Source organism: Triplophysa rosa, linkage group LG7 (assembly GCF_024868665.1).
Source record: "Triplophysa rosa linkage group LG7, Trosa_1v2, whole genome shotgun sequence".
NCBI lineage: Eukaryota > Metazoa > Chordata > Actinopteri > Cypriniformes > Nemacheilidae > Triplophysa > Triplophysa rosa.
In genome coordinates, this window is record NC_079896.1 from 8,516,209 (window position 1) to 8,528,677 (window position 12,469).

The window sequence follows — 12,469 nt, forward strand, 5'->3', positions numbered from 1 at the left end:
ATCTCAAAAACTAAGTGTTTTCCCATTTTTTTGTTTTGATGTATAGTATGCATTCCATGAATAAACCAATTGAAGAGCTTATTTCCAAAAAGAAAAATCATGTTTTTATTATGTTATCATGTTTTTATTTGTTTTATTGTGTTAGTTATTAAAGTCGATATTTTGGTTTGTTTTTCGCACATAGAGTATTGTCGTCGCTTCAAAAAAATTCAATTGAGCCACTTTGAGCGGATGGACCAATTTTACAACGTCTTTAGTACTTTTCTGGACCATGACAATAACTATAACCATGATGTCTATGAGGAGGCCTGGAAATCTATCAGATGTCACCTAAAATATCTTGATTTGTGTTTTGAAGATGCCGGGAGGTCTTAAAACATGTTGAACATCATGTGGGTGAGTAAAAGATAACACAATTTTGATTTTGAGATGAACTTTTCCTTTAAACCTTTCAAAAACTGTAAAAACGCTTTACAAAAAATAAATACATATAACAATATATATAAATTAACACACTAATAATAATATGTATGAATATAACTAAATAATTATTATTATTTTCTGTGGAAATTATTTAACAAATGCTATTTAATCAAGCTTTAATTGAACTTTTTTACTTTTATTTAAATGTATCATATATCAAAAACAGTATCATTAAAATTCTTTGGAAATGATTTAAACTATTAAAAAAATTAATAATAATTTCTAAATCATTTTAACAATAATTTTCTTTTGCTTTTTTGCATTTTGTAGCCTGGGATAATTATATTGAAGGCAATGCTATTTTATTTCCTCCACTAGTTGTCAGTATAAACCTACTGCTGTTCAGTCAGATAGATTTGTATGGTCACTTCACACTGTTAACCGGCAGCATACAATCAATTTGTACTGTCTTCATGACCTTGCAGGGTGTCAATGTTTTTGATGTAGGACAAGCAAGTAAATCGAAAAACAAAATGCATTTCACTTTCATATTTCCTCTATCAATCTCTGTAATCAATTCTATGTAAATGTCATCATCAACAGTGTTGTTTAAATTACAGCTTTATTTGAAAAATATCCAAATCTTGTGTACATCATCAAGTGGGGAAAATCCCCACTCTGTGAGCATTTATTGCAGTAAATGATGTCATCCCAGAAGCACATAATTGCAAAATTGGCAGATTCCTTTCCTTATAAAGCCGATGATATATGACAGCGAGATGATCTTCAGAAGATGACTATGAAAGGCTGTGACGCACGTAGACATGACAAAAGAGTTCTAGTATATTACAACTCTGAAGAAAGAAGTAGACTGTGTGCCAACTAATAGTGCCCGAGGACACATGCCCTGCGTTTTACTTCCTCTACATTGCTCAAGCTGTGCATGAATGCGTAAGATCACAAGCATAGAAACTAAACTCTATAAGTATTTAATTCAACACATTAGAAGATATTTTTGCAGCACATAATGTACTTTGAGTTTTTGTGCAAAAAAGGAATTCAAATATATGACATCCTTAAACAATCCTTTAAGCAACGTGCACGTGCAAACTAGATCACAAAAGAGAAGCTTCGCTATGAGCTATAAGTATAACCTACAATTGTTTTTTGCAGAACTTTTAAAACACCAGCAGATCAGAAAACCTGCAGTTGTAATATCCTTATGATTATTACGTAACAGCCTTATGATTATTATTGAAGGTTTTTTTTAAATTTCTTAAGAGGTAGTTTGACGGTATTTTGACCTGACAGCCCTGATCCAATTTACAAAAGTTTTTACAAGACAGTTTGGAAAACAGAACTATATGACTTTCCAACAGGTCCACTCTTTGTTACCATCTTAAAAAACCACTGATTTACACTCATTTTATCCACACCGTCCCTTATAATAAACACAAAAAAAGAAAGATTTTCCAACATGCACTAAATCTTATAGTCCATCTTTAATAATAAAGATTTAGAAAAGAATCAATCCCAAAATTAAGAAAGCTATACTTTCCCGAGCACACATGCCCTCAGATAGTAAGTTACATTCAACAAAAAAGTACTAACTTTAAAAAGTTAATAAAAAGCTCACCTTTCTCCAGCAGTTAACTTTTCCAATCTTTCTCTGCTCTTTCTTCTCAAAGCAGCAAGCTCCCATTTTAAGTAAAGTTAGGTTCTTAAAGTCCCGCTGATATTGAGGGTGTCTGTGACACTGTCTTAAGTTCTACCGTTCGCCGTTTAACAGATGCAACAGTGTTACTGACTCAATTTGAGCTGTGAGCGTTGACTATCCTTCAGTGTGTCACTGAATACACACTCCCCCTCTTACAGTGGGACCGCCTCCTCTGACACACACACACATACACTGGAACTCTAACCACGTTGCAACATAGTTTATAGGGTAAACAGTCTGATCTGGAATCCGATCAAGCACACTGATGTGATCTTTTGAAGTCATCAGAGCAAACATACGTTCACATATACTGCCACGCACACACACACACACACGAATCTGTTGGGAATCTTAACTTACAAAGCGCCATTGTGAGAGTTTAAAGCACTTGTACAAAGTTTGAAGATTTATTTGCAATACACCAACAAAAAAGAAATATTACTTTTACGATGATTTAACTCTAAATTTATCCAGGACATTGTATTTACATTAGTTTTATAGCTCAATACTCTGTGTGTCAATGTTTATTTTATTTAAGCCATAAAAAAGTTATTAATTTTGTTTCTAGACAGGATTCAGACCTACTGTAAAGACAGATATGATCACTGTTGACTAAGCTTTATCGAAACAGCATTCTCATATAATCCAAATGTACATTTCAGGTATTTCACCAGTTTCAGGGGCTCATGGCCACAGACTTTATTATCATTTTTGTGGCCATACTATCACTGCAAAAATGTGTCTGAGATTTAGTTACTGTATCTTCAAAAATGTCTCTTTGGCACAAACACATTGCCATCCAGTACAGTATTTGATATACTGTATAAAACATGCTGAAAGAGCAACCCTATAGCTCATATAGACTTAACACACATGCACACAGAGCAAAAATGTTTGTCAAACACACGAGATGGCACAGACGTTCAAAAAGGCCAGTAAAAGGTCAGCAGTCTTGGTACTCTCTGTACATCTTTGATGGCTATCTTTACCTGTTGTTCCCACAAACTTTTATACAAAAGCCATAATATGAGTATCTCTTAAACCAATTACTAAACATTTATTGTGTAAGAGGCTGTATGTATGTCACCTGTGTATAACCTTTTTTTTGCAGAGAGAATATGAAATCTGTCTCTGACTGCATGCACTGCAATAATATTATTATTATAATCATTATTAATCATATATAGTATTATAAACAAGTATTAATATAAATATGAATAAAGTTATTTAGGATCGTATATGATTTATTAATAATTATATACAGATTAAATACATTATAACTACATAAATAATGACACAATCTATATTTTTTCAACATTTTCAGTATTAATATTACGTTTCTTGATATTTCTCGAATTGATACTGTAACGCTTTACAATAAAGTTCTATTTGGCATAACTAACTAACTACACTGGTTAGCATAAACTAAGAAAAAACAATACTTTTTACAGCATTTAATTTGTAATTTCTAATACATATTTGACATAAAAAACTGCATTAATTAACAATATTCATGTGGAATGAACCAACATGAAAAAAACTATGAAGAATTGTATTAACTACCATTAACAAAGATGAAAGTATGTTGTTCAATGTCAGTTCATGTTAACTAATGCATTAACTATAAAGTTAACAAATGAGACCTTATTGTAAAGTATCAATCTTTGTATCATCAGTTTTTTTACCCATTTGCAATTTTTGCTTTTGATTTATGCATAAAAATCACTCAATGTTGTTACTAAACTTTTAGAATGAAATATAATTATTTTTAAAAAATTCCTTGCAATTTTACTACTCAAGTAAACCAATCATGTTTTAAAAAGGTGTGCATTTTCATTGGGCAACAATCGTTGAAGTGTGACTTGTATTTTACCACTAAAACGTTCCTCTCCTGCACATGGATCCGTAAGCCTGGTGTGTGTTTCTGCATTTCTCGTTTATCTAAGTGTGTGTGTCGGAATGAGTGTGTTCATTCCTATTGTCTGCAGCAAAACTCCCCGTGTTGCAGTGTATGCCTGTTTGACGTCAACAGAAAAAGAAACAAACAGGCAGTGCGGCCTTGCCCTGCTAAACAGCACTCGCACCCATTGTAGTCTGGACCCGACTAGAGCTTAGGAAGGAGACAGGAAACCTGAATCACAGCTGCAGGACTCAAACATACACACTGGAGCTATGCAGGGAGTATCAGATCAAATGACAGTGATGTACGACACAACACACAATATGCTTAAAAGTACTTGCTTAAAACCATATTGTATACATGTGCATCTCTGTTACACTGATATATGGCATTTATAGTTCTTAGTGTTTTCTGATTCATCTAAAAGGAAGTATGATTATCATTTCCCTACGGTAAACTTGTGTAAAATGCGGTAAGTGGCGTACACCAAACAAGCTCATTGTTCATACCAAATAACAACTGACCCACAAGCTGTCAATCAAATACATTTCTGAACACCCTGCAGTTTACGACATTTCCAAGCACACGGGGGTGTGTAAAATTATGTGCTGGAAAGAAGGGTGTGTTAAAACCTGTTCAAAAGGTAAAGATACTTGCTAACACATTTATCCAGACTACTGTATACGAGACTGCTGGGGCACAAAGTCATGCACTCTCAAAGCGCACCTAAACTGGTAATGCAAAACCAATGTGTTGAAGTATTGGGGCTCGGAATTTGAATTTTGGGATACATTTTGCATAGCCGAATACGTCAGATTGTAAATGAAGCAGAAGCAAAGTTGGCAGCTTGAGTGGACTAGAAAATACTAGCCTGAATTGTTAATGCAAGCTCAGGGCCGGCTCTCAATAGACCCATTCACAAAACAGCCAGAAAGAGCATCTGCAGTTGACTAATGAACAAAAACGAAGGGGTTAAACCCAAGTAAAAAGTTCTTGACTGCACTTCAGTGTAGTTTTTACGTAACCTTATATTTATATTATATTTAAGTTGTGCTTGAACTTTACTGATAGGGCTATGGGGGCGCATTTTTCAGCTGACTGAAAATGTGTTCATTTTGTATTCATGTTATATATCATCTAGAGTTATAAAAGTACTAAAATCTCCCAAAAGGATTTGTATTATGGGTAAAAAAATGACCATGTAGCTTCCCAGCTTTCTTAAGCAGAGAAGTATAAAAGTATACATTTTTTAACATCGCTTTTAGATTCATATTAAATAGTTTGTAGATACAGATATTTAGAATAAACAAAATCTAAATTTTTCCAAATACCCCTGGGGTACGTGCACCTTGGGCTATCAGAGTTTCACCAACTTCCAAGACCTCTTAAAGTGCGCATTCGCCGGAGGAGGACCTTCTCACCTTGTTGGAGGCCATGTCGCTGACGGAGCGGTACGTCTGGATGGTTTCCAGCTGATCCAGACACCAGTCCAGCTCCTCCATGGTTTCCACTGCCAGCTTCTGGTAGGACTCGTCTGGATAAAGACACACAGAAACAGGGGGACCATGAGAATCCTGCTGCATGGCCACTCGAGCACAGCCCTCCAGACGTTCCTTCATCCTGGGCTCGCACAAGCGCACACACACACGCTCCCAGACCGATTGAGAGAGTGGGAGCGGGTTCTGATGAACTCTAGCTGTGAGTCTCTTAGGCTCTGTGTTTCCTCTCATTCGCCTGGTGCTTGTGGCTAGGTGATACTGCCTCTTTGGCTGCGTGCCCCTTCCTCTCACCCCCACACTCTCTCTCAGAGCGTTGCTCTCCCTGCGTGTGCCTCTCTCACTCATGACTGTGTGCTGGCTGTCGTGGGGTGATACAGTCATTTGGCTCAGTGCTTCCTCGTTTTCCTGTTTTCTCAGTTTGTCTGTCTGAGACCCCGTTTGACATCACCCTCTTTCACCGCCTCCCCCTTTTTATCAGTTGGTGCTGTCTGAACAGTGATGAACACACGCACAGCTTTTGCTTGCAAAAAAACACATTTTTGTGTAGAAGTAACATACAATATTTAAGATGAAAAAATCACTTTATTTATTTCATATATTATTGTGTGCTCACATGTGTGCTTCAAGTTGCAGTTCACCAAGTTAAAGGCAAAACTATACGAAAATCACTTATTGAGCAAAATAAATAAAAAATCTCCTTAACGTCACCTGATTCTCAATGGTAAGCTTAAAAAAATATTAATACTAAGCTGTCGGGTATAATTTCGCTGAAAATGTCAGTTTGACGTCATAAAAATTGAACCTGCAATGTTATGTTTCAAACAGAGATGGCGACAGAGAGGCAAAAGTTACAGTTGCAGCTTTAATTTGCATTTTAAAATGGCTCATCCAATCAGAATTCAGACATTGAACTGTGAAGAATTCTTTATTATATTGACATTCTTTACACAGAACAGAGATTGTGTGTATGAACTGGTGTGTATAAACCATTGTACAATAATACTTTACTGTAACGAGGAGGGCGAGACGAGAGCCGGCCTTTAACTTCCGTATTATTGTTTGTTTATTTTTGATTAAAGTTTGTTTGAATGTTTGCCGGTTCCCGCCTCCTTCCTTCCCTACTGTGAACTGTATTACATTGGTGCCAAAAACCCGGGAGGAAGGAGGGACATGCTGTCAAAGAGCCCTCGCCAGCGGCTGCCCGAAGCGGTGGTGCTGGAGCGAGAGGAATCGGTTGGGATGAAGAGCTCGCTGCCGTGCTCCTGGGCCGAGGTAGGATGGCGGCCATAGAAGAGGGAGCGGAGGGGTTGTCCTCGTTTGCCGTGGGCCGGAGCCTGCTGCCGTCCGCCATAAAAAAGGGGAGGAGCAGGGAACGGGAAACTCGCTGCCGGCTGCCCTCTGCCAGGAGCCATCGCCAACCGCCAGGAGGCGGAGGAGGATCGGGCCGTCCACCGAACGTCCAGCACCACCGCATAGCACCGCGAGGAAGAGCCTCTCGGCTGGGCTGAGGACCGAGCGACAGCGTGTCGGGGAACCGGACCAAACATTTTTTTTTCTCCCCTCTCTCGTCCCTGTCGCTCGTGGTGCTTCCGTCTCCGTTCTCTCGTCTCGTCGGTGCATGCCCCCAGGACCTACGGAGGCCGAGACTGGCTCCCCGGGGGGGAGTAAGTACAGTCTCGGTGGTACCCCCAGCCTGTAAGGGGCGATGGGGGTATGTAACGAGGAGGGCGAGACGAGAGCCGTGAGGCGGGGCTGGTGGCGTGAGTGATAGTGAGAATCAGCTGTGCGCACACCGGTCCCGCAAATCTCACGGAGGAGATCGGGAGTATAATTGGACGAGCGACAGGATTACGGACGAGAGAGGACCGGGCCCGGACATGGGATAAGTTTTATTTATGTTTGTGTGGCCGGCAGTCGACCGTGAGGTGGCTGCCGGCCTTTTACTTCCGTATTATTGTTTGATTAAAGTTTGTTTGAATGTTCGCCTGTTCCCGCCTCCTTCCTTCCCTACTGTGAACTGTATTACATTTACATAATAAGCGGCATAGTCATTTCAGTTAGTTCACCCTAAAACGAAAATTCGTTCATTGCTTACTCATCCTCATGTCATTCCAAACCTGCATGACTTTCTTACTTCTGCAGAACGCAAAAGAAGATATTTCGAAGACAACAACATTGGACCCCATTGACTTCCATTGTATGGACACAAACCACTGACCCATTTCTCAAAATAACTTATTTTGCGTTCCACCGAAAAAAGTGTCATATACAGGTTTTGAACGACATGAGGGTGAATAAAGTATGACATAATTTGAACTACCCCTTCAATAAACCGACTACAGTCTCAAACTATTAACAACACAGAACCCTACTGTCCGAGCTGTTAAACAAAATCCGCCCGTTGCATTAATACATACGTACACAAATGATGACCCATCACAAGTTTCGCCACTCATGCCCTCTTCGCTTGCGTTAATGTCATGAAGTACGTAAACGGGGCTGCATCACTCCTCACGTGCCACAGAACTGTAAGAAGCACAGGCGTGAGTCCTGTGTGTGGGTCTGACTGAAGCAGAGATGTGTTTACAGTCGACAGGAGTTTTGGTGAATTGGTGCCCTGTGGCTACGGGACACAGACGCTCTCTTGTGCGGCTCTGCCTTTGCTGTGGTGGGTCTCCTAGCTGCAGAGCAACACAGTGGCAGAACTTTAGCGGGACCCTGCTGAATGACGGCACTTCTCTCTAATCTCCACAGGCTCAAAGCCACATGCGTATTTGCTTTCGGAGCACCGGGAGGAAAACGCGCTTTACTGTGGTCGGTTCTTTTTAGACGGGTGGATGGGTACCTGTAAACTGTAACGCTAAAGCTCAGCTAAGTTGAAAATGGGTGGAAATTGTTTGAACAAGACGCTAAGAAAACCAAAATACACAATTTGAGGGAAAGTTCACCCATAAATAACAATTATGTCATCATTTACACGCCCTCATGTCATTTCAAATCTGTAAGACTTTCTTTTGCAGAACACAGAAGATATTTTGAAGAATGTTGGTAACTGAACAACGGCGGTATACATTCACCTCTATTGTGTGGACACACAACCAATGCAAGTCAATGTGTGCCGCCGTTGTTCAGTTACCAACATTCTTTCAAAATATCTTCTTTTGTGTTCTGCAGAAGTGTGGGTGAACTATCCCTTTAATGTATACCTCAAAGAGAGCAGTTTGCATTTTATGAAGAAAATGTAAATGGTGCCTGTCTAAACTCCAAAACTCAAGTTGTTGATATGTGGTTGCTAAGGTGTTTTTTAGTGTTACAATGCATTTGCATAGGTGTTAGAAGTGTGAACATAAGAATAATATTTATACTTGTCATAGCAAGAGTGACTAAAGAGTGAATTATTTATTAGGTAGTTGCCTTTATTTTTTTCATAATATTTTCTTTGATTATGTCTATTTAATTCGTACTATTTCTACCTAAATTAACATGTTTGAAGAGTTTTAGACAGATGCTAATTTGAAGTGGGGAAAAAGGCCAATGAATCATCGAACCACATTTGACTTTAAACTTCAATGCAACAATTAAACTCAGGTTCAAATTTAGTGGGCCGGATTTTTTCACAGTGTGAAAATGAATCATTTTCTCAAATTGTAGCCACGCTGTAGCCTACTTCCTGACAACTTTTCTTCATTTAATTCACATCTTTGTCTCCTCTTTGCTTCCTGCCGTTTTTTAAATACACATTATTATGTGCACAAATGGCCACATTTAAAAACCCTGTGGTTTGATTTCTTCATCATGATCGAAGGAAAGGCATGCACGAAATGACCAGTGAAGTGTCTGACCACATGTGTGTAAGAAGGGTTTTCCCGTTCCCCTACTTCACACACGACACATACACACTGGCGGATTTGGAAAATGAGGCAGCAGTCCAGGAAAGATGCTGACATATGGTCATGCTGCAGTTGCCCACATACCATGAGGTCATCCATTTGCAGAAAATAGGGGATAGATTTTATCTAACAAGCTGCCATTTCACATAGAGAGAAGTGTTGAATCAGGTGAAACAAACAAACAAAAAATGTATAACCTTGTTGTCATTGTGCATTTACCGTGTTTTTGTTTATTACATTGCATAATGTGACTAGAATAAATAACATAATGGAAAAGTTCACCCAGAAATATAAATTCTATCAGCATTTACTCACCCTCGAGTTGTTCCAAATCTGTATAAATTTCTTTGTTCAGATGAACACAGGGAAAGATATTTGGAGGAATGCTTGTAACCAAACAGTTCTTGGCCACCATTGACTACCATAGTAGGAAAAATGACAATGGTAGTCAAAAGTGCCCCAGAACTGTATGCTTTCACATTCTTCAAAATATCTTATTTTGTGTTCAACAGAACAAAGAAATTTATAAAGCAGTTTTTCCTACTATGGTAGTCAATAGTGGCCAAGAACTGTTTGTTTACAAGCATTCTTCCAAATATTATTTATAGAACTAAGAAATGTATACAGATTTGGAACAACTTGAGGTGAGTAAATAAAGACAGAATTTTTATTTTTGGGTGAACTGTTCCTCTAAGTACAGAAACCTTTTAAATTGACTTCTTCGACTTTTGGTGTGGGCAAACATTTTTGGTGGGCAAACATACTTTCACACATTTAAAAGCATTCCGATACTTCACGTCACAGCTAACACCTCATTTGCGAGTGAACGTCTTCACTACACAATTTGAGGGCGAGCGCTGAGTCTTATAAGAAAAGGTTACGGAGTACGAAGTATTCGTTTTGTGGCTATGGTGTATAAATGTGTTTGCATGCATAAGTGTCATTTAACGTTACCTCAGATCACAATAAGCCTTGTAATCATTTGATGGTGTTAATGTCACGGCTAAGCGTGAGGTGTCAAGAGAATCGGATGTGGTGTGTGTTGTTACAGCTGTGTGTCTGTTTTTTCTGATGTGTAGCAGAATTACGGTGCAATTGCGTGTGAGCATGTGCTCTCTCTCTTTTCTTTCTATGCCCCTCTTGAATTAATGCATAGTGTCACTGTTGACCAACCTGCAGAGTGAGAAACAGCATTTCCAATAAAGAGGAAGTACGAGCACTGACGTCAACTCAAATCTCAAAGGGCCTGCAAAGACAACACTTTCCTCTGGTTATGATTGTCAGAAGAAAGGGAATGTGAAAAGAAACGAAGGAAAGAAAGAGATGGGGAAATTCTGGAAGAGCATGTTTGAGAGGACATTGTGAAACGGCATAACAGAGTTTCTCCATTTACGTGGAGGACATGTGACTGCTCTTTGTGTTAAAAGGAAATAACGTAGATTAATTAAATATAATTTGGATTAAAAACTTGTCTTGATACGCCTTCGAAATTCAGGTTTTGGATAAAAACAGTCAAGACGGTAAACAAAAAAAAATCAGTATCAGTAGATGAGGGTGAAAAATCACAATTCGATTATAATCAAAGTTGTTGTGCTTCCTCTGTAAACATATGAAGTTAAATGTGTTTAAGAATATGAATTAACAGCGCACTTCACCACACAATGATGTCACTGCACTGCACACGATAATGATGTCATCACCTCTCTGAACTGCTGCTACACACTTCCAGATTTTCAAACAGAAGACAAAAGAGTATCACACATATATGCAGTTTGTAGTTTATGTTCGCTGTTTGGGGGTTTCATCTCAACATGGCAAATTCTGAGAAACACTGAACCGCTTCAAATGAAATGTTTTCCAATAGGAAGCAGAAACCACTGTTTGGGTTCTGAGGACTTCAACAACAGACACATTACATAAACGTCAAGTGCTGGTAAAGACCGCCGGACCACATGAATGCGACTCATTTGCACCACTCGCTTGCTTCTTGTGAGCATTTAGACCACAAATGCATGACTTTAAAGCTGCACATGAGCAAGGAGTTGCCTTTTCAAGCTCTTTTTCCATTTCAATGGATAACACTCTTTTTCTTTTGAGAATGAGATTACTTTCCATAAAGCCAAAAGTGACCAAACGGATATTTGTTTTTAAAGCTCCAGTGTATGAAATTTAGTGGCATCTAGTGGTGAGGTTGCGAATTGCAACCAATGGCTCACTTAACCCCACCCTTTAAAGCAGTACGTTTTCGCTTCTTTGCCGAAGGAGATAACGTATGCATGAAATGTGCTCTGTAGAGCAGTTTGTCCAATTAGGGCTACTGTAGAAACCACATGGTGAATTTCAAGCAAGGGGACCCGCAGTATATGTAGATAGAAATCGCTCATTCTAAGGTAATAAAAACATAACGCTTCATTATGTAAGCTCTTTATAAGCCACTGAAGACATAATTATGTATATTATAATGCATTTCTGCCAATGGATCCTCAAAAAAATTCTCCATAAACTATTTGCCAGTGACAACAGCAGTATGTGAGCAATGCTAATGTCTGAGACCTTGTTTGTCTTCATAGACGTGCCAAAGTTGTGACGCTGATCAAAAACATGAGCTGGGTACCAAAAGATGGAAGGTTTGAACCTCAGTTTTTAAGCCATTACGTTTCAAATGATTGTTTTTTCTTATAATCATTTATCCGTCAAATAAGAATATAAGAGTAATTTAATTTCAGCAATTAGCCAACAAATGTGTCACATTTATAAATCCTTTTATAATTTCTTCAAAATATTCTGAATTTACAATCATTTTAATTCATTTAATTTGATCAAATAACATGCAACAAATCCATATGTATAAATATCTGGATGTCACTATTTAGAATTGTTGTCCACTGTAATGGTACATAATAACACATAAACATGGTAAATGGAGCCTTCCAAACGCTCACAAAACAGTCCAGTATGTTAATGTGTGGGTGTAAGAGAGAGAGAGAGAGAGAGAGAGAGAGAGAGAGAGAGAGAGAGAGAGAGAGAGAGAGAGAGAGAG

The 12,469-nt window shown here is 38.5% G+C and overlaps 1 protein-coding gene across 1 annotated transcript in view; it reads right to left on the reverse strand.

The window, feature by feature from the left end:
• The window catches only part of pde4ba (phosphodiesterase 4B, cAMP-specific a), a 168,482-nt gene that overhangs the window by 9,186 nt on the left and 146,827 nt on the right, over window positions 1-12,469 (reverse strand). Inside the window, exon 8 of the mRNA XM_057339051.1 lies at window positions 5,462-5,574. Within this exon, the coding sequence (XP_057195034.1) occupies window positions 5,462-5,574 (113 nt within the window). The remainder of the gene's footprint in view (window positions 1-5,461; window positions 5,575-12,469) is intronic.